This window comes from Sphaerodactylus townsendi, linkage group LG03, assembly GCF_021028975.2.
Source record: "Sphaerodactylus townsendi isolate TG3544 linkage group LG03, MPM_Stown_v2.3, whole genome shotgun sequence".
NCBI lineage: Eukaryota > Metazoa > Chordata > Lepidosauria > Squamata > Sphaerodactylidae > Sphaerodactylus > Sphaerodactylus townsendi.
In genome coordinates this window covers 53,519,830-53,543,805 of record NC_059427.1, presented here as the reverse complement: position 1 = coordinate 53,543,805, position 23,976 = coordinate 53,519,830, and the positions used below count along the sequence as shown (strand labels likewise).

Below are 23,976 nucleotides of genomic sequence, written 5' to 3'. Positions count from 1 at the left end.
AAATGGGACTGCCTTTGAGAAATCCTCAGATGTTTCAGTTGGTCCAAAATACAGCAGCCTAGCTATCAACAAGAGTTGGCTGGTTTGAGCATATTATGCATGTTTTTAATGACTTCATTGACTGGCAGTTTATTTCTGGTCCCTACTGAAAGGAGCTGCTGATGTTCTTTAAAACACTAAACAGTCTGGGATCAAATTTCCACAATGCTTGCCTGTTCTATGAGACCCTGTTCTATGAGACCCTGTTCATACAGACAGACATTTGTCTGGAGAGGCCCCGTTACGTGTTCCAGTCCAGAACACTTCAGAGTTAATTGTCAGGCTTTTCTGTTTAAAAGAGCTTCTGAGGGTGAACACATGATACAGAATCTTTGGTGAAGCTAAGCAAGTCTGGCAGTGCAGCCTTGTGCATACTTACATGGGAATAAAACTTACTTCGGATGAAGGAAAACCAAACAAAAGTGGCCTGGGGAAAATTTTAGGAGTGGATGGGGGTTGAGGAGCATTGTTAATGGTTCAGATTATAATACGTTGCAAACTTCAGTATACTTAGCTGCAGACTTTTGTTTGTTTAAATTAAAACTTTTTTAATGTTTATGTTTGGCCATTCTTTTGTTTTCACAGGTGAGGCAGAGCTGTAAGGAAGACAAGATGGACCTTGATGTGCTAAACATGTTTGTAATAGCCGGAGGCACTCTGGCCATCCCTATTCTGGCATTTGTCGCATCCTTCCTCCTGTGGCCTTCAGCACTGATCAAAATATATTACTGGTTGGTAACTTTGTCTCATCAGATGGATCAATTTCAGCTCTGATTTCAGCTGTTTCTGCAGAACAGCATGTTACTTAAAATATGTGCTTGTGTTGAATGATAAATATCAGGCTCCTTTGAAGTGGGGCTTGATGAAGAATAAGTGATTTACAGGAAGAAGGGTTGATTGGGCAAGTGTTAGTGTACCTGCAGAACCACTTGGGCTGAATGCGTTGGGCTCTTAAGATCCTGGCTTGACTGGGAATTTTAAGATAGTGGTCAGCAGCTAATAAGATGATGACATTGTGCCACTCACCCCACCTTTAGAGCCCAGCTTTAAATGAACAGAGGATGATTTAAAGCAGCCCCTCCCTTCTCAAGGTGAGGATGTGTCAGTGCTTCCATATTCCCACTACACCTGCAGTGTAATTTTTGATGTGAATTATTGTACAGTGATGCATGGATTACTCATGCTATCTCCCTTTCTCCTTTGTTAAGAGGGAAAGAGTGCTTACATTTTCTGTGCATTCATCCCTATTGCGCATTATTTATTTACTGTGTATTGTAGGCTGTTGGGGGGCATTCAGACCTTCATTATTTCCAGCTATGAGTTTTAAAACTTCTATGGTACTCTCCTGTAAAAGCCTCTGCTTTTGCTGTTCCATTAGTATCAGTGCTGCTAAGGAAAAAAATGTGCTATCTTATTATCAAGCCATGTCTTTGTTACTAGTTGCTAAGCAATGCTGTATGATCCTGGTTACTTTGCCTGACTAGAGAGATCAGTTCTCCATGTGTACTGATGTCTTTGGCTTGTTTATCAGACAGAGGGCAAATTACTTTCCAGACAGGTTCATTAGACCAGAAAGCTATTTTAAACATGTAAGCAGGAGTAATCGTCACAATAAGATTGGGATATAGGCCCTGTAGATCTGACAAGAGGAGATGTGGGGGGGAAAGGATTAGTGCAAAGAAGTAAAAAGAGACAGAGAGACTGTTGCGGGAATCATGTTTCCATTATGAACTAGGGAAAATAAGGCAGACTGTGGCTAGGACAATGGGAATTGCTTCTCCTTCTCTGACACCATATTATGACCAATAATAGCAGCTTTCCCTATTTGGCGAACCTGCATTCTCTTTTGTCAGTTTTGGGGAATCTGGTCTGCGTGAGGATCCCTTTGTGGCTACTTTTTACTATGAGGAGCATTAATGAGGCTGTGATGATAAGAGTTACCCTTTGTGCTGCTCTTGTCATTTGCTGTGGCTTTGTCAGCCTTCCTTTGGAATGGCTGAGTGGTGCTGAACTTGCGCAGGCCTGCACGCTCAGTCTAGTGAATGGGTTGTGCTTTGAACTATGATGTTCTGAAATGGTTAAAGCTTTTTGGAACTGCGTCTTGTGCCAATATGAATGTCATATGAAATGATAGTTAACTGTACACTATCTTTCTGACTGCACCCCTCCTTGGATTAAGAGAATTAATAACATAAATATTCCAGCTTTTATTTTCCCTCCTTCTGTAGAAAGTGGATAGAAAAGGATAGGATGTGTGTAAACAAGTGATATCAATTGGGGCGGGGGGGGGGGGGGCAGGGATTATGGCAGTAACCAGATACCCTCTAGCTCAGGGTATCCGCTGCCATCTCCAGAACAAAGCTGTTTGGAAGATGCTGGAAGGATCTCTAAAGTTTTGCCTTTCTTTTGTACTCGTCCATCCAGCATGCACCTTGCTGTCATCTGTGATGAGGGCATGTTCTTTATCTTGCCTTTTTTCCTGCAGTAGAAGTGGCTCAAATTAGTGTTACCTTTTAATTCTATTTTTTGGAAGTATGACAGGTAAGTGCCAAGACCGTCCTCTCAGCACATTTAAGCATCTGAAGGACACCATGTAAAATAATTAGGGCCTCCTGCTGGCATTAAAACTAGGTTAGCATGATGGATTACAACGCTGCTATGTAGATTAGAAAGCCTTTATCTCTTCCCTTTGGAGGGTTTTTAAAAATTTGTTTGGGATTTTAATTTGTTTGTATCAATTGTTTCCAGTTTTATATTCCTTCAGTTAGGACTGATATTCCAACTTGACATCCAAACTAGTGCATCAGCTTGACAATGCAATTTAATGTTTGGTACTTCTAGATCTTCACTTTTATTTCCATCATGTAATATTTTAAATCTCACTCTTGGTTTCTTTCAGTTACATATAAAATTGCCATTTCTAAGGTCATTGCATCTGTATAAATTGGTAGCATTGGAAATAAAAAAAAAAGAACTTTAGTAATATATTCAGCTCCCACCCAGGCTTTTGTTCCATGGGTGCCACAGCTGACACTCTGGAGTTGAGCCACCAAAAGTGTGAAGTAAGTCCATTCAGGCCTGTGGAGGGCTTTCAGCAAACTGGGGAAATTATTATTTTTCCTGCCTCCTCCACCACCCGAAAGCCCTCTGGAGATGATGGGTTGGTGCACTAGCGGCACTGCGTCGTGGCACCTTGGGCTGTGGATGGGGCTGTTAGTTGCCATGTAAGCTTTCGAATCAGACAATGTATGTACAAGGTGGGAAAGCAATTAAGATCACACATCAATCATCTGCCAGAATTCTACATTCTTTCAATGTTGACGTAATTCAGCAGGCATTCCATGGATGCCCATAAAACAGTTTCAGGTCATTGGTTGGGGTTTGGTGTATGACCTTCAAACGTTTTTTTCAAGGTAACTGAAATGATGATCCATCTACCAGTGGGATATAAGGGTTTTGTAGCTCTCTGCATATTTATGGAAATACTAAATAATAACACCAATGTTTTCCTAAGTTTGTCATATCTTGTTATTATATGGATGGTATAATAAATAACAATAAGAGGATTTAAAAAATCTTGTAGCAGTATAAACTGAACACAGTAGGCCATAATTGAGAATTTGACTATTAAAAAAATCAAATTAATAGTATTAGAGTTTTTATACTTTTGAGATAATAGAACTATTCAGCCAAAGGTTAGATCAAAGAATGGTTTAATTATGTAGATCTGTAAATCGATCATGACCGTAATCTCTCATTCAAAACTCAGTTAATAAGGCTATAATCCATAGTATGGTTATAATTTGGTAATCATTTAATACATATTTATCCCTAGAATATCTGAAAACATCAATAATTGTTGATGATTCTAGATGTCAATGTTATTGGGATGTGTAGATTATATTTGCCAAGTAAACATGTTCCTTTCCTTTTAATTTTTTCTCTGTGTGTCTTTCTCAGTTCTCAATAATCAACAGGCTGATTGTATAGATCCCAGCACTTCTGCCCTTTTCTGAATGGTTTGCTCTGTAAGAAATGAGAAAGGGATTTGATAAGATGGGGCACTGGTAGACTATTGAAAGAGAAGGCATGTGTCTTGAGTCAACATCAAAACAAACCAGGATTATAACTATTTCTGAGGTTGTGCTATACCAGGGGTAGGGAACCTGCGGCTCTCCAGATGTTCAGGAACTACAATTCCCATCAGCCTGCTATTCACTTACTACATCAGAGTCCTTCTCCTTTTCCAGGTATTGGCGCCGTGCACTGGGCATGCAAATTAGATATGCCAGTTATGATGACTACCAGTTTTGCTATTCCTATCGAGGGAGACCTGGGCACAGACCCTCCATACTGTTGTTACATGGATTCTCTGCACACAAAGATATGTGGCTCTCTCTAGTGAAGGTATGTTTCTGTTTCTCTGGCAGTAAAAGAACAATACCACCTTAAGCAAAAATGTCTTTGAAGTGGCTTATTCATATGTAATCATTCCGGTGCATTTGCCACTCTGGCTGGCATCCGTTTTCATAGGTAATACATAGATATTTATAGGTGAATCAGTTTATGTAATTATTTCCCATTTATTCTTCTGATGTTAGTTCAGGATACCCTGATAACATATGGATGGAAGCCGGCTACGGAGCAGTAGGACTGTGCCATCAACCATGAAATTAGGATTGAGGACAAGTCCAGATGGCCCAGTGGGTGGTATATTGCCTAGCTGGAATATAGGAAAAGTCATAGGGTAATATAGTTCCTGCTTCTGTGGTAATCTAGAAGCCAGCTGTGCAAACTAAATAGCACACAGTTATCTTGGACAGCTCTGGAAATGTTGGGCTTTCATACTTCTGTATCTGTTTGTGAAAATACCTGTGGCCAGTAGAGCTGTGAGACTGCTTTCCAAGCCTTGAGAAGAGTCATTGTGAGTCTAGAAAGGAGACTGTGTTTATTTGCTTGCTTATCTGTTCACAGAGAATTTGCCAAATATGTCCATAAGCATTAAGAAGCTAAAGATGTGGACACTTTTGGTTGATGGTATAGGTATATAATTCCTTCCCCCATGCGAAAGGTCTCATGTATTCTTTGCCTTGAAAGGAATAGATTGTGCTAGATAAGCATTAAGAATGTCCAGCCATTGCCAATACACAGTTATTCAACATTGGCATTGTTCAGAAATAACAATGATTGGAAACCTGTTCAGATTTGCTTTTGCTCTAGAAGAATTTCTCCTTCATTCTAACCACTTACAGCTTGTTTTCTCCAGTTCCTTCCAAAGCATCTGCACTTGATCTGTGTTGATATGCCTGGCCATGAGGGCACGACCCGATCATCTCTAGATGACTTCTCAATTTATGGTCAAGTGAAAAGAATACACCAGGTAACAATTAAAGAATTGCCGCCATTGTTCAGTATTCTCCCTGTTCCACCTTGTACGTATGCCCCAATTGAACATTCTTTCTGTTGTTTTGCGAAAAGGACATTATTGAATAATCCACTTTCAATGCACTTTAGAAACTGTTTGCAAGTATAGTGGTTAAAAGCAGCAGACTCTAATCTGGAGAACTGGGTGTGATTCTCCACTCCTACACTTGAAGCCTGTTGGGGGACCTTGGACCAGTCACAGTTCTCTCTGAGCTCTCTCAGCCCTATCTACCTTACAAGGTGTCTGTGGTGGTGAGGGGAGGAGGAGGAGTTTGTAAGCTGCTTTGAGACTCCTTATTTGTGGAAAGCAGGATATGAACTCAAACTCTTATCATCTTCTTTCATAGGACAAAATCTAGCTGCAGAGTGTATTGAAAGTGCATTATTCAGCACGAGTGAAAGGGTTTTACAGTGAAGAGCAAGAAAACATTATAAACCTGTTTTGGAAATGGTATCATTTACAGTGACACCCAAAACAAAGTAGCCCCCTTCTGATCCCATCGAAGTCAATGAGTTTAGAAAGGTGTAATTCTGCTTAGAACGGCATTGTTAGCTCCTCATTTACAGTGTTCACCAGCAGCCATGCCAGACAATCAGAGTCTCAAAAGACATCCTTCTCATTTTGCTTCTCCAATTCCCAAGTCAAGGAATCTTTTGTCTGTTATACCTTTTTCAACATAAACATGACAGGAGATTTGTGAATACACCTGCCATTTCCTGAGCTTTCTTTGTTCTAGAATGCTCCACTTGGGTCCTAGTGCCTGCCTAGTTCTGTCCCTAAGGCACTAGAACAAAGAAAGCCCAGGAAATGGCAGATGTATTCACAAATCTCCTGTCGCCTTTGTTAGATTTCGTTTAGAGTCATGGATGTGCCCAGTAGTGTGTGTGAATGCAGTTTGTAGAAACTTCTCCAGAGACATAAATGTAAAAGGTAAAACTTACATTTATTCAATCATCTTCAGTTCACAACTTTGTTCCAAGAAAAGGTAAATAGAAAGAACCCTATCTAAAGAGATTACTTTCCCTATGACAAGTGGGCACAACTAACGCGCCATCACGTGTGTGGAGGTGAGAGGATGCTGCAGTGGCAAAGGCCCCACTGAGCAGGCTGCCATTGACCATGCGCTCGGGTCAAAGGCTAGAGCAGAAGTGAAGCTAGCATGGGGAAGAAAGGAAGTTAGTGGGCGGTCTCCTGGCCCAGACAAGGAGGGCAAACAAGAGAGGCAACATCACAGTTAGAGTGATATACAGCACCCCCCAGTGTCCAGGCATGCAGAAGTCGCTTATTCCAACACTCCCTCTCGACACTGCATGCTTTCCAGGTATACAATGTTCAGTTTGTCATGCAGGCTTTGGAACTTGTCTCTTGGCAGTGGTTTGGTCAAGATGTCTGCTGTCATCATATCAGTAGGACAGTAGCGAAGTTTCACAGTTCCTTCTGCCTGTAAGAGTCTTACATATTGATCCTTAATTCCAATGTGTTTAGTACGTGCACTGTTCTTATCTGAAAGAGAAAGAGCTATACAACTCTGGTTATCTTCTAGCATTTGTACAGGTAAAGGTTCATCAATACCAAAATCTTCTAACAACATTAAAAGCCATTGTAATTCTCTACATGCCTCAGAAACTGATACTAATTCTGATTCAGTAGATGAGTGAGCAACAACACTTTGTTTACGGCTCTACAACTTACAGCACTTCCCCATAGAAAAACACATAGCCACTGGTAGATCTTAGATCTGTTCTTTCTCCAGCCCAATCTGCATCAGCATATCCCAATAGTGTGGGATCTTTAGTTGCTGGCAGTTTTCAGTTTAAAGTCTAAAAGTACCTCTTAAGTACCTCACCACTCAAGTTTAACAGCAGTCCAGTCTCTTGTGGTAGGTGTGCTAACCCTTCTGGACAATATACTCACAGCTGCTTAGCAATGTCAGGTCTGGTTGTCACATAAGTACAAAACGCTTCGCTCTGTCATTGCAGTCCTGTAATCATTATTGTTGTCAGGTAGCAAGTCATCAGGGTAGTACCTTGTCTTTCAGTAGAAATCAGAACGCTCATTGGGGTAGGCATTGGATTGACACCTTCCAGGTTCAGACTCTGTAGCAAGGAAGTTCCAATTATTTTCTGCTTAGCTGGCTAAAAAAGATGAAAGCTTCCATCTGGTTCACGCTCTCGATTTGGATCCCCAAGTAGAAGCTGGTGCATCTCCCAGGTAGCTTGACTTCTACTTCCTTGTTGGAGTTGGGATATAATCTCCAGCACAGTCAGTTTCCTTTACTTTTCATGGCAAATAATCAAGTCATCAACATATGTCAGGATAAATGTCCATCTCCCATTTCTGTGCCTGCTATAAAGAGACTGAGGGGTCTGCATTGCCTTGTTTGAAGTCCTGACTTGGTAGAATCTTGGCTGGCTTATCTGACCAAGCTTTAGCTGCTTGTTTCAATCCATAAAGTCCTTTCTGAAGTTTACAGACTAAATGTTTATTCTTTTCATCTATGAACCCTGGTGGTTGCTTCATATAAAGCTCCTGTTCAATTTCACCATGCAAAATGCGTTTTAACGTCCAAATGCTCAGTTCTCATGTTTCTAGATGCAGCAATGCTAAGAGCATTCTAATTGTAGAATATTTCACAACAGGTGCAAAAGTCTGATCATAATCTGTTCCATAGATCTGAGAGAATCCTTTAGCAACAAGTCTGGCCTTATATCTCTCAATCTGACCTTCTGCATCTTGTTTAGCTTTAAAAACCCATTTACAACCGATCTTACCCTTAGGTAGTTCTGTGAGAGTCCATGTTTGGTTTTTATGTAGTGCAGCGATTTCTTCTTGTGCTGCCTCTTTCCACTTCTTTGCTTCTGGTTCAGGCATTCGCTGTAACTCAGACCATGAAGCTGGTTCATACAGTGACCCAGGCATACGCCCTTGCAAGGTAGGTAAGTTTCTCGGCTGGAACTCCCTTGTTAGGCCTTGATGAGCGCCTGAGGGCCAATGGTCTGTCTGCCTCCACAGTAGTCTGTGACTCCTCTGCCTCACCTGTCAGGTCTGGGATTTCCACCGCTGCTCCCTCTTCAGGTTGAGCATTTGCTGGCATCTGCATGGTGATGTCATCCTGGGACTCTGGGCGATGTAGGATCAGCTGGTCGCCATCGCCATCTCCCTCTGAATGGTCATCCATCACAGCAGGCTTGCCATCTCTGGGTCAAGCTCGTCAAACTGCACAACTCTGCATATAGTAATTTGGTTAGTTTTTGGATCAAAAATCCTGTATCCTTTACTTTCTGGAGAATAGCCCATAAATATACCTGCTTGCGTAGTAGGGTCTAGCTTGGATCTCTTTTCTTTTGGTATGTGAGCATAAGCTTTGCATCCAAAGACTCTGATGTGTTCTACATTTGGTTTCCTGCCATGCCATAACTCATATGGAGTTGCTTCTGTGGCTTTGGTTGGCAATCTATTTTGTAGGTAAACTGCAGTCATTGCTGCCTCTCCCCAGTGCTTGCGGGGAGGCCTGAATCAATGAGCATGCACCGAATCATGTCCATTATATAACGATTTCTTCTTTCAGAAATTCCATTTTGTTCTGGCGGTATGGGCCAGTAAGTCTGTGTTGGATCCCATGTTCCCTCAAGAAATTGTTTATAGATATGGAATTGTATTCACCTCCCATGTCCGTTTGAAAACACTTGGGTTTCCTATTAAACTTATTAGATACCATAGCAACATAGTCTCTTAATTTCTGTTCAGTCTGAGACTTTTCTTTTAGCAAATAACACACAGTGTATCTCGAGTAGTCATCAATGAAAGACAACAGATAGGTGTTCTTACCAGTTGATGCTGGTTTGATTGGTCCACATAGATCAGAGTGAATTAAGTCAAGAGGCTGCTTAGAGCATCTTTGGCTTTGCTTTGGGAATGAAGGCCTTTCCTCTTAAACAACAATCACACAATTGGTTATCATTGGGACAGTCTTTTATGGAAATACCTGTTACCAAGTCCTTGCTTTTCAGCTTCAGGATGGCCTCTTTATCACGGTGGGCAAACCTCCTATGCCAGAGCTCCAAAGACTGCTGGGTAGAAGTTATCTTGGCTGTGCAGGCTTGTGGTTCCTCACAGTCCAGTTCAAAGACTCCATTTCTTAGGGTACCTGTGGAATATAGCTCACCATTGCGCGAGATAGTGCACACATTATTCTCAAAGTGAACAGCAAATCCTTTTTCTGATAGTGTGGGGACGCTGATCAGATTAGCCGCAAGGTCTGCAATGTACAGAACATTTTCTGCCACAATCCTCAGTTCCATTATCATCCACTTGGCAATGTAAAGTAACTTGCCCTTTCCATTCTACTGGAATCTGTTTTCCATTGGCTAAATACACATTGCATCCAGCATCCTTCTAGTATCTAATTCATTGAACAAAGCAACATCTGGAAGCTATTTCATGTGCTCTAGTATAAGCACCGCTATCAATAATCCAACGCTGATATTTTTCATTAGTTTGTATCATTAATGGGTTGTTACCTGCAAAAGTTGAACGAATTTTTAGGAGTAAAATCCCTTTGTCTGTGTGAATAAGCAGTGTGAGATGAGCTTGCTTGCCAGTCTCGAAAGCATTCTTATTGCGTCAGACACTCCCTCTCTGGAGGTGACCAGGTTTAATTACAATTTGAAAGAACAGATGGGTGGGCTTCTTTCCCTGTGGGATTGTATTTTCTGGCATATTCAAATGATTTAGTTCCCGCCCCCTTGCCTCTCCTGGCTTCTTGGGCAATGTAACTTGAGCCATTCTTCCCTCTGCTCCTCAGAGAGATACTCTTGCTGCTTGTAAATTCAGACCTATAGTTAGTCCTAAAATTTCCTCAAATGTGCAGTCTTTGCCATCTTCACAGTAGAGACAAAGCTGAATATTCTCTCAGGCACGAGCTTAAAAGCAATCCAATTTTCAGTTCTTCCTCCAGAACTGTGCCAGTGGTTGCTAACTTATCAATCAGATTCAGCAATTTTCTCTATATGGGCAATCAAAGCATCTCCATTTTCTTGTAATTTGATTGAAAACAGTTGTTTCGAATAAACTCACTTTGCTATTTCTGTCTTGCTCTCCAAAGACCCTTTTTAATGCTTCTAGCATGTCTCTATGGCAGAATCTTGTCCCTTTTAACATACAACCAGTTGTAGGAGTTTGTGGAGGGTACTAACAATTACGTTTCCATGGCCTTTTCATCTGCTTCCTTTGCCATCTAGTCTCTTCTCTTCCACTGTTTGGTTTTGGTGTAGTTAAAATAAAACCTATGCCCTCTTCCTTTACTTGGGATTGAATCCTAGTAGAGCCATGAGTTAAAAATTCAGGCTTGTGTAAGCTTCTCAAGAATTGCTCCTTACGCTGAGCCATTTTTTAATGCAAAAAAAAAAAAGGCTTCTCTGCAATTTCAATGAGTCAGTCACACACTGGACAAAAGAGGAAGCGAAGCCTTCAGGCTATGCAACCTTTTGTTACTTCAAAGCTTTGGCCTGTTAGAGCCAGGTGAGCAAGAAAAAACACAAGAACCAAGGCAATGGCTGCTTTAAGTTTCGTAATGCAAGGAAAAAAAAATCTAGCTCCCAACTTTTAAAATATCTGGGCTTCAAAAAAAATAACCATCCTCTGCTACCATGTTAGATTTCGCTTTAGAGTCATGGATGTGCCCAGTAGTAGTGTGTGTGAATGCAGTTTGTAGAAATCCTTCCTCCAGAGACATAAATGTAGCAAAGGTAAAACTTCTTACATTTATTCATGGAATCATCTTCGTGCTCACAATCCTTTGTTCCAAGAAAAGATAAATAGAAAGAGACCTCTATCTAAAGAGATTACTTTCCCTATGACAAGTGGGCACAACTAACGCGCCATCACGTGTGTGGAGGTGAGAGGATGCTGCAGTGGCAAAGGCCCCACTGAGCAGGCTGCCATTGACCATGCGCTCGGGTCAAAGGCTAGAGCAGAAGTGAAGCTAGCATGGGGAAGAAAGGAAGTTAGTGGGCGGTCTCCTGGCCCAGACAAGGAGGGCAAACAAGAGAGGCAACATCACAGTTAGAGTGATATACAGCACCCCCCAGTGTCCAGGCATGCAGAAGTCGCTTATTCCAACAGCCTTTGTGTTAAAAACTGTATAGAAGAGGCACAAAGTTGAGCAGTGCCTCAAAATTTGAAACAGCAGAGTGAATGAGACAGGACTTGGAGAAAAAGAGGGAAAAGCTGGAAAATTCTAGTAAATGGGAAAAGCTTTGTGAAAGACTAAAGCTGAGAAATTTCTGAGTTACAGGTAACTAAGTGAGCTATAGAATCACACAAGCATTCAGGGAATAAGCAATCACAAGCCAATCAGATGATTCGTAATAGGAACTATCACAGTTATGCTGAATATTTCCTTCCTCAGTCTAGTTCAAACTTTGAACCATCCTCAGTGCCCCGAGAAAGATCAGGGTAGGTTGGAGGGTGAAGATTGATCCAGTTTTTGTTAGAATACTTGATGCAGAGGAAGGGAAGGGATATGATAGCTACGGGGGGACATGATAGCTAGGTTTAAATATTTGAAGGGGTGTCATGTCACAGAAGGAGCGAGCTTGTTTTCTGCTGCCTCAGAGACTTGGACATGGAGTAATGGATTCAAGGTGCAGGAAAAGAGATTCCACCTAAACATTAGAAAGAACTTTCTGATTGTCAGGGCTGTTCAACAGTGGAATTCACTGCCTTGGAGTGTGGTGGAGTCTCCTTCTTTGGAGATTTTTAAACAGAGACTGGATAACCATATGTCAGAGTGCTTTGATTGTTTGTTCTTGCATGGCAGGGGTTTGGACCTGATGGCCCTTGTGGTCTCTTCCAACGTTATGATTCTATATGTTCATGGAAGAAAGGACAAGATTAAAGAAGCAGAGTAGAAAGTTTCACATTCTATCTCAGAGCAATTTAAGAAGTTTTGAAGTAGCAACGGAGTGGTCCAGGTAGAAAGGAAGGGTCTCTGTTCAGTAAATTCAGCAGTAGAGGAGCAATCGAGGATCGGGTCGAATATTTACATCACTAAGCCTCATGGGAACCTCTGGGATAATTCAGAACCCTAACTCCCAGTGGCAGATTTTGAATTGTCTATAAAGTAATGTTGGAGTGACAGTCTAGAATGGAGACCTGATTCCAATAGGAGACCTGCCTATGATGGGAAGATTTATAATTGGAAAAAGTCTAGGAACTTCTGGGAAGATTCAGAATCCTAGCTCCTAGTGGCAAAATTTGAATTGTCCAAAAAGGTAGGAGAGGAAGAGAAGGATGGGTACCAGGTGGGTAGTGGATCTTAGTGAGACAGAAGAACTTCTTGAGTAAGATATCTGATTAATGTCTGTTAACAAAGTCAAGGCGATGGGTGGTGACCCTGGCTTTACTTATGATGATGTTTCCAGAGAAGTCTGCATTGTGAGGCAGATTCATAGATGGTCCAAGAAGGTTGAATACTGTCTTGTAAACCTCATAAACCATAATTTAATGAGTGTTCAGAAAGTCAAAGGATAGCACCATTGTGAGGGTATGATCAAGTTCCTGAGGGACTTGACTGCTCCCTATGATTTAGCTTCTGATTGCCTGTTGTATGATCTGATTTCTCAATTTTAATACTGAACAGGCAGTTTCTACTGCAATCTCAGATATAACAAGGCGAGAAATCATGAGCGTGCCTCAAAAACATCTAAGTTTCAGTTGTAAAACACAACATTCAAAGGAGTTACCTAAATGAATAGTCAAACTTCCCCCTCCCTGTAGCCAATATTTTGGATTCTAAGATGCTAAGTAGGTTTTGTTTATCGAGATGGTAGGTTTTGTTTATCAAGAGCTTGTTTGTATTTTTATGAAATCACCCTAAATCTGCCAATATAGCTTGTATCGGTAGAAGCATATTCTACATTGGCCTTTCCCCAGCAGAAAATTGTGTGTGTAAAATGCCATCTAGGTGCAGCAACATACAGCAACTCCAGCTGGCAGGGGCTGATGGGATTTGTAGTCCATGAACATCTGGAGAGCCACAGGTTGCAGACCTCTGGGCTACACTATATTGCCTTGTGTCTGTACAGAAATTACACATTCCCTCATCTTTTCTACATGTGGAAAAAGGCACTTTTTATGTGAAACTTGAAGAACCTTCCCTGTTTGTGGGGATTTTTTGCTTTCCCTGGCACAGCCAAGTCAAAATCCTTCAGTGGTGACTGTAATTCTTTATTGAGAATAATAAAGGGGGAGCTATACCGGATTCTGACAATAAGCTAACCTGCTCTGAATCTCACGAGTCGTTATGTACTTTTTGTTATTTTTAAATACTTTACTCTGTTTGCAGCTCTATAAAATTGCTACATGTGGTGTACTAATGTATTGTTGCCCTTTGGGTTTCCCCCCCCAGTTTGTTGAATGTATCAATCTGAACAGAAAACCCTTTCATCTGGTAGGCACTTCAATGGGTGGAAATGTCGCAGGCGTTTATGCTGCTCAATATCCAGCAGACATCTGCAGTTTGACTCTTGTGTGTCCTGCAGGTAAGTGAACACAAGAAGTAGCGGAATATAAAGCCCTGTCCCAATAAACTGAATGCTGGAGTTACATTCTGTGTCTGTGTGGACCCTGGAATGAAGCAGGATTGAAATAATACTTGAACTGTTGCCATCCTCTTTGGCCTTGCTTTGGGCAGATACCTCAGGGAAAACTGCACATTGTGTTAAGTATGTGGTCAAGGCTGAAACTTGTTACCACATGTTGAACATAAGAACATAAGAAAGAGCCTGCTAGATCAGACCAGAGTCCATCTAGTCCAGCACTCTGCTACTCACAGTGGCCCACCAGATGCCTGTGGGAGCTCTCATGCAGGATGTGAAAGCAATGGCCTTCTGTGGCTGTTGCTCCCGAGCACCTGGACTGTTAAGGCATTTGCAATCTCAGATCAAAGATGATCAAGATTGGTAGCCATAGATCGACTTTTCCTCCATAAATCTGTCCAAGCCCCTTTTAAAGCTATCCAGGTTAGTGGCCATCACCACCTCCTGTGGCAGCATATTCCAAACACCAATCATGTGTTGTGTGAAGAAATGTTTCCTTTTATTAGTCCTAATTCTCTCTCCCCCTCCCCCCAGCATTTTCAATGTTTGCCCCCTGGTTCTAGTATTGGGAACTTCCGCCTTCATTATCAATCATGCCAAACAATGCAGAGAGTGGAATTACAGAATTAGAACCAATGCAGTGAAACCAGTATGATGTACACAATAAATAGTTGTGATCCATTTGAATATACAACCCTACGGTCATCTTTCTATGGAAAAGAGTGTAGCTTCTGTGTTTCTTTTGGATCTTAATGTGCAGGTATGCTTGTCCTCTGTTTTCAGGATTACCTCCTGCCAAAGATAGCAAATTTGTTAAGCAACTTCAGGAGCTGATAGAATCTGAGGATTTGGACAGGATTCCATTAATTCCATCTACCCCTGAGGAAATGGCAGAGATGTTGAAACTCTGCTCTTATGTTCGCTTTAAAGTCCCCCAGCAGGTAAGATACATGAATTGCAGGACAGTTTTCATTGGCAAGCTTGTTTAGCACCAAGATTACTACAGAAATTGTCTTCTGTATCAGAGGCCTGTTAGTGAATGTTTTTTAACCTAATACCACTTGCGTCCATGTGACCATTGTTGTTTCATAACAGTTTGGGCATTGCACTTTTTTAATGGTAGCGTGGAAGTCCTGTCATTTTAGTGCAAAGCTTCTGTGACTTCTCCCTTCTCATAAGGAACAATTCACAAGCTACCCAATATGACAGGAATTCTGAATGAACAATTCAAAGAGCTTGGATGACTGAGTACTTTCACTGCTAAATCCCCTGTGCTTAAAAAAAAACTCCTGAAAAATACACTGTCATGAAATAGTCCAAACATTTGTAGACGTCATTGTCTCTGAACCTTTCCATATCTTGCCTCAAAATCCAAGAAGGCTAGAGAATTTTTAGAAAATCCAACCAAAACCTCCCCAAAGTGCTTGAATGATTATGGGTTGGATCCAAGAGTAATTTTTGCTGACAGGATTTCCATCACTAGAAGAGGACTATCTTTGTCTCCTCTCCATACCATGGCAATCTGAGATGTTCCCCAAAGTGCTGTTTCAGGGGATCAGAGCACCTTAAGGAATCATCTGAGGGGCATATGCTCCATAGGATTTGTGTGAGTTTTGACATTTTTTCTCATTTTCTTTCTTTTGGTGTTATTTTTCCCCAAGCTTTGTCCTGAACATTCTTTAGCAGCTGTGTGGGTGTTCACGCAGAGAGCAGGGAGCACTGTGCCATATGCATGAGATATTTTTAAAAAGAAAAAGGGAGAATGAATGCAACTGAAATGTTATTTGCTCCACTGGGAAAGCTCAAACTGTTCACTCTGTGTGCAAATGTTCCTTCAAAGGTTAAATAAAATGGCTCAAATTATCTTCAGAATGAGTGAATATATAATCATTGTCTTTCAAGCAATCTTTCTGACACAGGATTCTCATTTTCTTAGGTGGAAGATACTCTCCTTCTTACCCTTCAGGCATATAGTCCAACTCCCTTTAGAGCTGGAGAGCTGGCTTTATTTGAATAATCTTGCAGGAACTCTTGTTCTGTAGCAGCATGAAAGAGATTCATTGCCGCAGCTTTTGCTGCAGGGTCTCCAAACAGGCTTACCCCTTAGTTACACATGAGAAAACAGGGCACACAAGTGTTGGATTGTCAGAATGGATTTTCTGGTGTACCTAGGCAACAATTCTTGCCTTGTCTCCCATGAAGGAAAATGTCGTAAGATGTATGCAGTATGCATATTCTGTACTTCTAATACACAGTTATGTATTTTTAGATACTGCAGGGCCTCGTTGATGTGCGCATACCGCATAATGATTTTTACCGAAAATGTAAGTGCATCACATCTTTCTCTCCTGGGCCATGAAGGGGAATACTTCTGAATGGCTCTTTCTTGGGGATTGAAATTGGTGTTTCAACATTCTTGTGTGTATAGAAGAAAATTGCCCCCCCCCCCCTCTATCTTTTTATTTTAAATAGCCAATTTGTTTGGTCTTTCCTTAAAGGTAAGCACTGGGTTGTTACTGACCCATGGGGTGGCGTCACATCCCAACATTTTCCTGGCAGACTATATTTATTTATGGGGTAGTTTGCCATTGGCTTCCCCAGTCATCTACACTTTATCCCCAATAAACTGGGTACTCATTTTACCGACCTCAGAAGATTGGAAGGTTGAGTCAACCGTGAGCGGGCTACCTGAACCCGACTTCCGTTGGGATCAAACTCAGGTCATGAGCTAAACTTTGACTGCAGTACTGCAGCTTACCACTCTGGCCACAGGGTTCCCAGTATTTCCTTAATTATTGGTTTAGACCTGCCAGATTTAAGACAGACAGAGAAATGGGTATCCATTTTACAGTCAATTTAAAACATGTACATCCTATTGTTTTTCCATTGATCTCAAGGAGAGACCCAGATGGTGGTCTTCTGCTTGAAAGATGTAGCTGGGTAATTCACACACAGGAAAGGCCTGCAGTTTGTATCTCTTTTCTCCTTCTCCATCCTGTTCAACCAGCGTGTTCAGTGCAAAACACTTTTACTACATTGTTTTGCATGGCTAATGTGCAACAATGGAAAGAAACAAAATTAATGAGATTTCATTTGCTTCTTTCCATTAATTTCTATCATAACAGCAAATGGAGCAATGGGAGTCACTCATTTCCCTCTCCATTCATTATTAAAATAAATGCATAACTCCATTCCGGTTTTGCAAAACCTGCCACAACCTGCGAAATGCCTCTGGGAAGCTCATAAAGCAAGGGATGGAAGTGATGACCATCCTATATTTTTCTCTTGACTTCTAATAACCAGAAGCAGATTGCTGGGAGGTTGCATGTGGCTACTAGAAATCCAGCTCCAGGTTTGAGGCCCTCAGGAAGTTGCTGTTCTATTGGCCCCATCCCAGGCACTTTACCATTGTGATGTAGATAAAGAAAGCAAGCAACGGATAAATGGCTGCTGGTCCTGAGCAGCTTCTTGCTCACACCCCCAGCCAAACAAGCTGCCACTGAGCATGTTGGAGCAGCCATGGTGTAGTTGTTAAGAGCAGGTGTATGCTAATCTGGAGGAACCGGGTTTGATTCCCCACTCTGCCGCTTGAGCTGTGGAGGCTTATCTGGGGAATTGCCAGCTGGGTGACCTTGGGCTAGTCACAGCTCTATGGAGCTCTCTCAGCACTATCTACCTCACAGGGTGTTTGTTGTGAGGGGGGAAGGGCAAGGAGATTGTAAGCCCCTTTGAGTCTTCTTACAGGAGAGAAAGGGGGGATATAAATCCAACTGTTCTTCTTTTCTCACCCACCGGACCTTCCCCTTTGAGTGATTTCAGCTGCTGCTTTGGTTCCTAATAGCCATTGCAGCTCACTAGGGCAGGTGAGTCACCTGTGGCCAATAGAATGCAGCACACACTGCTGCCTGCCTGACAGAGAAGGAAAAGGATGAACTACCTACTGTGCTTGTGCTAAGCATTATGATTAGGTTACAGCATTAGTAAATCTATCTAAGCTGTACATGGGGAAGAAGAGTCAACACAGGGTTGATAGGTTTGGTTGCAACCCCACGGTAAAGTGTCACATCCAAAGGGGCCTTACGCACACAAACATCCTCTGGCCCTGCTTTCTGACCAGTGGGGGTTTTTTTTTGTGTGTTTTGGAAATTCTTCTGTTTTTTGTTATGTCCTTTCACTGGCAAAAATGAATTCTGTGTAAAAGATTTGGGTCACAATCAAATCCCTCTTGCGCTAGACTAATTTTTTCTTCTTTCTCTCTTCTGAGAAGTATTTTTAGAGGTAGCAGATGAAAAGTCAAGAACCTGTCTTTATGAAAACATGAGCAAGATCAAAGCCCCGACACAGATCATCTGGGGAAAGCAAGATCAGGTACATCAGCCAATTTGCTTTTCATGTTTGTTCCTCCGTAGTGCAAATGAAAGATAAGTGAGTACAGCGGAATAACAAATGAGGAGAGCTAGAAAGAAAATGGTAACCTCTTAAAGATGAATATTTATTACTGTACTTGAGGACCCAGAGCCTATCCCACTAATCCAGATGCAGGTTAATTTCTAACCTAGCAGGAATAACCAGGTTTATTGCTATGCAACAGTGAAGAACATGAACATCTTAGCCTGCCTTACAGATTGTGATGAAATGACTTTTCTATTGCTTGAATCATTATACAGCAGTCTGTTTAGAAAAAAATGGTGTATGATTAGTTAAATAGCTTGTCCTTCAACCAGCTGGGGAGACTCCTTTTGGTATATTGCAAAAGAGTAACAGATAAATATTTCTTTCTTTTTAAAATGTTGACTGCAATTGCATTTGCCAGAGTGAGTTTTTTTTCAGGTAGAGAGGGGGGCATTAGATGAGAGTGGCATTTTTGGCACTGTATTTTATTTATTAAAATAGTTATTCCCTGCTTTTTCCTGTGACCAAAGGCAGCTTTCAGATCCAAATTTAAATCATACATAATACAATAAATAGTACCCCAAATGGATTCCAGCACACACATCACTCAAGGCTGTCTGTTCATTTGAATGGAGACAATAGATATGTGTGAACTGATGTTCAACTCACAGAAAATAATCTGGCACTCCCTTTGGATGGAGGAGCAGCATGTGTTAATCAGAATTCCCTCATCTATGCAGAATTGCTGTAACAGAGCAAATGGATGTTGCATGAGAGAATAGGAAGAAGGTGGTTGTGGTGAATACTAATTCACCCAGAGTGCCAAGGTACCATTAGCACCAATGCTTTAGTTAGTGAGAAAGGTGTTGTCATGACAACTAAAAGGACCAAGTGTTGCTGGCAGAGTTGAGCTGTTGTGTGTGTGTGTGTGTGTGCGCTTGTGCACAGACAGAAAAATGCAACAGCAGGAAGGAAACAAAGGTAATATGAAGAAATTAGCAACGAGAGTAGGAGTGACTGATTACATGTGAGAGAGCAGAAAAAAATATGAGAGCAGAACTGCATTTGAAACAAAGCTGAATGGGGGATAGGGTTAGTTCTAGGGGAGTTAGATTTGAGTTGAGTAGTATTTTAGAGACCAATGAGGTTTTGGGGTGAAAGCGTTTGAGAGTCTAAGCTCTCTTCATCAGATACCTTCATCAGAGAGCTTTGACACTTGAAAGCTTATGCTGTGAATACGCCATGAATATCTTGATCTCTCAGATGCTACTGGACTCGAATCTAGCTCTTCCACTGCAGACAAGCATAGCTTCCCTCTGAAACTACCTCTAGGGAAGTGATAGTCATTAGGTGGTTCATGTGCTACAATGGGCCTCCATTGGCCTTCCTCTTTTTGTATCGCGTCTGTTTTCAGCCTGACATCAACCTTTTCACTGATATCACTGGCTGGTAACCTCAAATATTGCTGGTGGTTGCTCTCAGTAAGTTCCACACATTCAGATATTTTGGCCAATGGCTCTTAAAGACAATTTGAAACATGAGACATTTCCTGTGCTGATGGCATTTCCACGTATGGAAAAGGGGTACAGATTATTAACATCTGGCATTCACACATATTGCTGCTTTGTGTGCCCATGTAGGGAAAGGGGAATGGGGAGGGGGTCTGGGAAGATACAGTGTGGTTCAAGGAGAACCTTTCTGTTTGATAAAGGGGTGGGGATCAGTTTGAGATTTTATGTGGGGTGTTTTGCCTTTTCACACCCAGGAGACTTAACTGCCAAGAGTCACATGGTACAATGGAGGATAAATTAAGAGATTATTTTAATATAGAATCTGTATATAGCTCTCTAGTTCTCGGGATTTAATTAATCTTTTTTGTTTTTGCATTCTTCTCATTTTTAGCTTTTGCCTACTTACTCTGGTGTTTCTCAGCTAATGTTTATATATGTGCTTACTATCTTCTCTAGCCATTTCATCATTGGGTGGGATGTTCAAAAACCTTCCTGTTACAGCAGCCAGTTAGCATCCCCTGTGCCTTATTAGTTTTCAGGTCTAGTGAGAAAATGTTGCTTTGTAAATAGAATTGGCAGCTCCTGGCTGGGAAATACCTGGATATTTGGGGGGTGGGTAGAGCTTGAAAAGGGCTGGGTTTGGGGAGGGACTTCGATAACATAGAAGCCATAGAGTGGACATGATGAACTTTTTCCTAATCCTGTGATGAAGTGTATCTTTCTCTTCAGCAACATCCTTTTCTCTCCCCTCTGCTTTTACCACCCAGGTGCTGGACGTCTCGGGAGCAGATATTTTGGCAAAATCAATTCCTGACTGTCAAGTACACATTTTGGAAAACTGCGGACACACTGTAGTTGTGGAACGGCCTAGGAAGACAGCAAAGCTCCTCCAGGAGTTCTTAGCAACTGTCCAGAATGCAGAAAACAACAAGAAACTGGCTTGAACTTTCATTGTTAAGTTGAACCCTTATCTAGATGTTTCAGTCGCGATGAAATTCTCAGGGATCTTGTACAGAACTTGGTGACCGTGCCAAAATCCCTGAAGAAATACCAACATTTGATCTATATGTAGTTCTGCCAGTGTAGTGAGTCAAAGGACACTGCACATTGTTCAGAATATGGTTGCTCTTGGTAAAGTCCAGAAAAGTTCCAAAATATTTGGGAAGCAGTAAAAGACCCATCATATCTAATAATGTATTTTTCTTCTCTATTATCCCATCCATTTTCACAAAATTTGAAACTAGGTATCCAAGTTGGGACTGGATACTGCACCTGTTAACTAGAGAGTCTGAAGAGATTCAGACCTACTTTTATTTTGCAGGGTTGCCAGTTTTCAGGTCTTTGCAATGGTTTGGTATATTGTGCAACCTAGTTGGGTCTGCTCCTAAGCAGCTTTACTCATAAGTAAGTACCCTTGATGTCAATGGGCCTCAGTTCCAAATAAACTATGTAGCTCCAGATAAAGAACTGCAGCCTGAATGACCTGAAAAAGTGTATTTTCTGCTTATCCACTGGACTTTACCTATAGCATATATGTCATAATTATTTATATAATATATAAACTAGAATATGACCTGAAATCAGAAAATTCTATATCATGGAATATACTGGCCAATCCTGGGTTTATGCAGCTCTGTTATGTGATCTAGCATAATATCTGGCTAATTGGAACGTAGATGTCAATGACATTCATTTAAAATATATAGGGAACACAGTAAAGAAGAAAATTTCATAGACTGAGAGCCTCAGGTATATCCTGCCTCTTAGTATATATGGCTTTGCATGATAAGCAGCTCTTACAGAAGATTCTGGTGGTCCAGATGTTTGCAGAAGTGCTGTATTTGTAGCTCATTAATTTATTATTTGGGCTGAGAATGAAGGCAACATACAAAATTTTAATGGTATGAAAGTTTCATGAACTGTGCAACTCTGTAATGTTTACACTAGTTTATTATGGATGAGTTTTTTCTATCCCTTGACGACTCCTTTGTTATGTATGTACAGCCTTAATTGTCAGCAATGCTGAAATTATTGGTATCATCGGGCCTTGCTTTCATTACAAAAATGTTCCTGTGGTTGTGATAGACAACTGTGGAGTAACTGGTTTAGGGTTTCAACCTTAAGGGGCAATTCACTGACTATTGAACGCACATTTACACACACCAAACTGGTTTAGATCTACTGAGAATCAATGGAATTACACCTGTATTTAAGTGATTAGCAAATAATTCCCTGTGAAAAGCGATCTTTCTGTACAGTTAATAAACAATGGAGCCATTTTGGAGCCAACCGGAGCCATTTTTTTCATCCAGGTGGGACCTGATCGAAGCAATAAATACTATAGATAGATGCATGAGTGATCAAATTCTGGAGCAAGTTGGGGTGAGCTGTTTTCTCAGCTCTGTTCTTAATTACATCGTTCGACTGAGAGTTTTGATGTAAATAACTGATTTTTTTGTAATGAATTCTATGAATTCTGTGAATGGTAAATAATTAGGAGAGGGGATAAATAATGGAAGAAAACTGTAACAATAAAATATAACTAGGGTGTTCTTACAATATGAATTATTTATCAGATTCAGTATAATCTTCAACAGGTTTTTTAAAAGTATATTGGTACAGAGCATACCGAATACGGTGGTCTTCTCTTTTTCCAGTTATTTGTACTTATATCGGGTAGCGAGTCATAGCTGAATGAAATGTCTGTATTAAAATCAGAAAGCTAAACTTGTTACATAACTGTGATATCTTTTTTTAACATATGGGAAGGTTTTTGAAGATCTCTCAACTCTCTCTTCTGAAATGTACAGCAAGCTTATTTTTGATTTTCATAAGAATCTATTTCACTGTGTATACTTAGGATATAAATCCATCACACACACATACTCCAAAATAGCCCTGGTAAATTGGTGGATCTGCTTGAGAATAAATCAGTTAAGACTACAGCCACAAAAGGTTTTGATAGCAAATTCCTTCTTTGGTCCTTATTCTTTCTGCTTTTACTGGAAGTCATTGAGTGCAGAGGATGATGTCACTATTTCTCCACTTTTTATGTAAACGGCTGTTATAAGTTTTGCATTTGGATTCTGAAGTTTGATTATATATTATATTCTACATGGGTTAACTGTACATTACTTTACAATTATGTCTGCTCTAGGACTTTTAATGTGGTGCATAAAATCCCCATGCTTCAGAACTGGTTATATTTTGCTCAAATAGAAACATCCATCTTTAATTTCCCAAGACAAAGAAACTGCTTTTAATTTGATCATTGTTTCTACTACAGGTGTAAAGTGAAAGGTAAAGGTGTAAGCGCTGGGTCATACTGACCCATGATTGGCATCACATCCCAACATTTACTAACTAGGCAGACTGTGTTTTCAGTGTGGTTTGCCATTGCCTTCCCCGGTTGTCTACACTTTACCCCCAGCAAGCTGAATACTCATGTTACTGACCTTGGAAGGATGGAAGGCCGAGTTCACCTTGAGCCAGCTACCTGAAACTGACTTCCATTGGGATCGAACTCAGATCATGAGGAGAGGTTTGACTGCAGTATTGCAGCTTACCATTCTGCAACATGGGGCTTCTCCAGTGGTGGAATCCAAAAATTTTAGTAACAGGTTCCCATGGTGGTGGGATTCAAACTGTGGTGTAGCACCAATGGGGCTGGGCGGGGCACGATGGGGGCATGGCAGGGCATTCCAGGGGTGGGACATTCCTGGGCGGGGCTGTGGCAAGGACACAGCTGCTGCGCCGGTCCTTGGGCGGGAAATGAATGCACGCAGGCGCAGGCTGCCATGCACGCCGGTGCACCTTCTGCTAGACTGCTTCAAGTTCTGCACGCTACTGCTGAGAAGAGGAGCGTAACTAAGGCAAAAATCTCGTGGCAAAATCACCAATTAGTAACCCCCTCTCGGCACACACAAATAATTAGTAACCTACTCTCGGGAACCTGTGAGAACCTGCTGGATCCCACCTCTGGGCTTCTCCTACTTAAAGGTGTGGATGT

At 41.3% G+C, this 23,976-nt stretch overlaps 1 protein-coding gene across 2 annotated transcripts in view; it reads left to right on the top strand.

Moving 5' to 3' along the window:
- The window catches only part of LOC125429424 (monoacylglycerol lipase ABHD6-like), a 29,019-nt gene extending 6,768 nt beyond the window's left edge, over positions 1-22,251 (top strand). For both annotated transcript variants that reach the window (XM_048490537.1, XM_048490538.1), the window contains exons 2-9: positions 625-770; positions 4,290-4,446; positions 5,306-5,419; positions 13,875-14,007; positions 14,848-15,005; positions 16,334-16,388; positions 18,332-18,432; positions 20,735-22,251. In XM_048490537.1, coding sequence (XP_048346494.1) covers positions 652-770; positions 4,290-4,446; positions 5,306-5,419; positions 13,875-14,007; positions 14,848-15,005; positions 16,334-16,388; positions 18,332-18,432; positions 20,735-20,911 — 1,014 coding nt within the window. In that variant the 5' untranslated portion in view covers positions 625-651 and the 3' untranslated portion in view covers positions 20,912-22,251. The remainder of the gene's footprint in view (positions 1-624; positions 771-4,289; positions 4,447-5,305; positions 5,420-13,874; positions 14,008-14,847; positions 15,006-16,333; positions 16,389-18,331; positions 18,433-20,734) is intronic.
- The last annotated feature ends 1,725 nt before the right edge of the window (positions 22,252-23,976 follow it).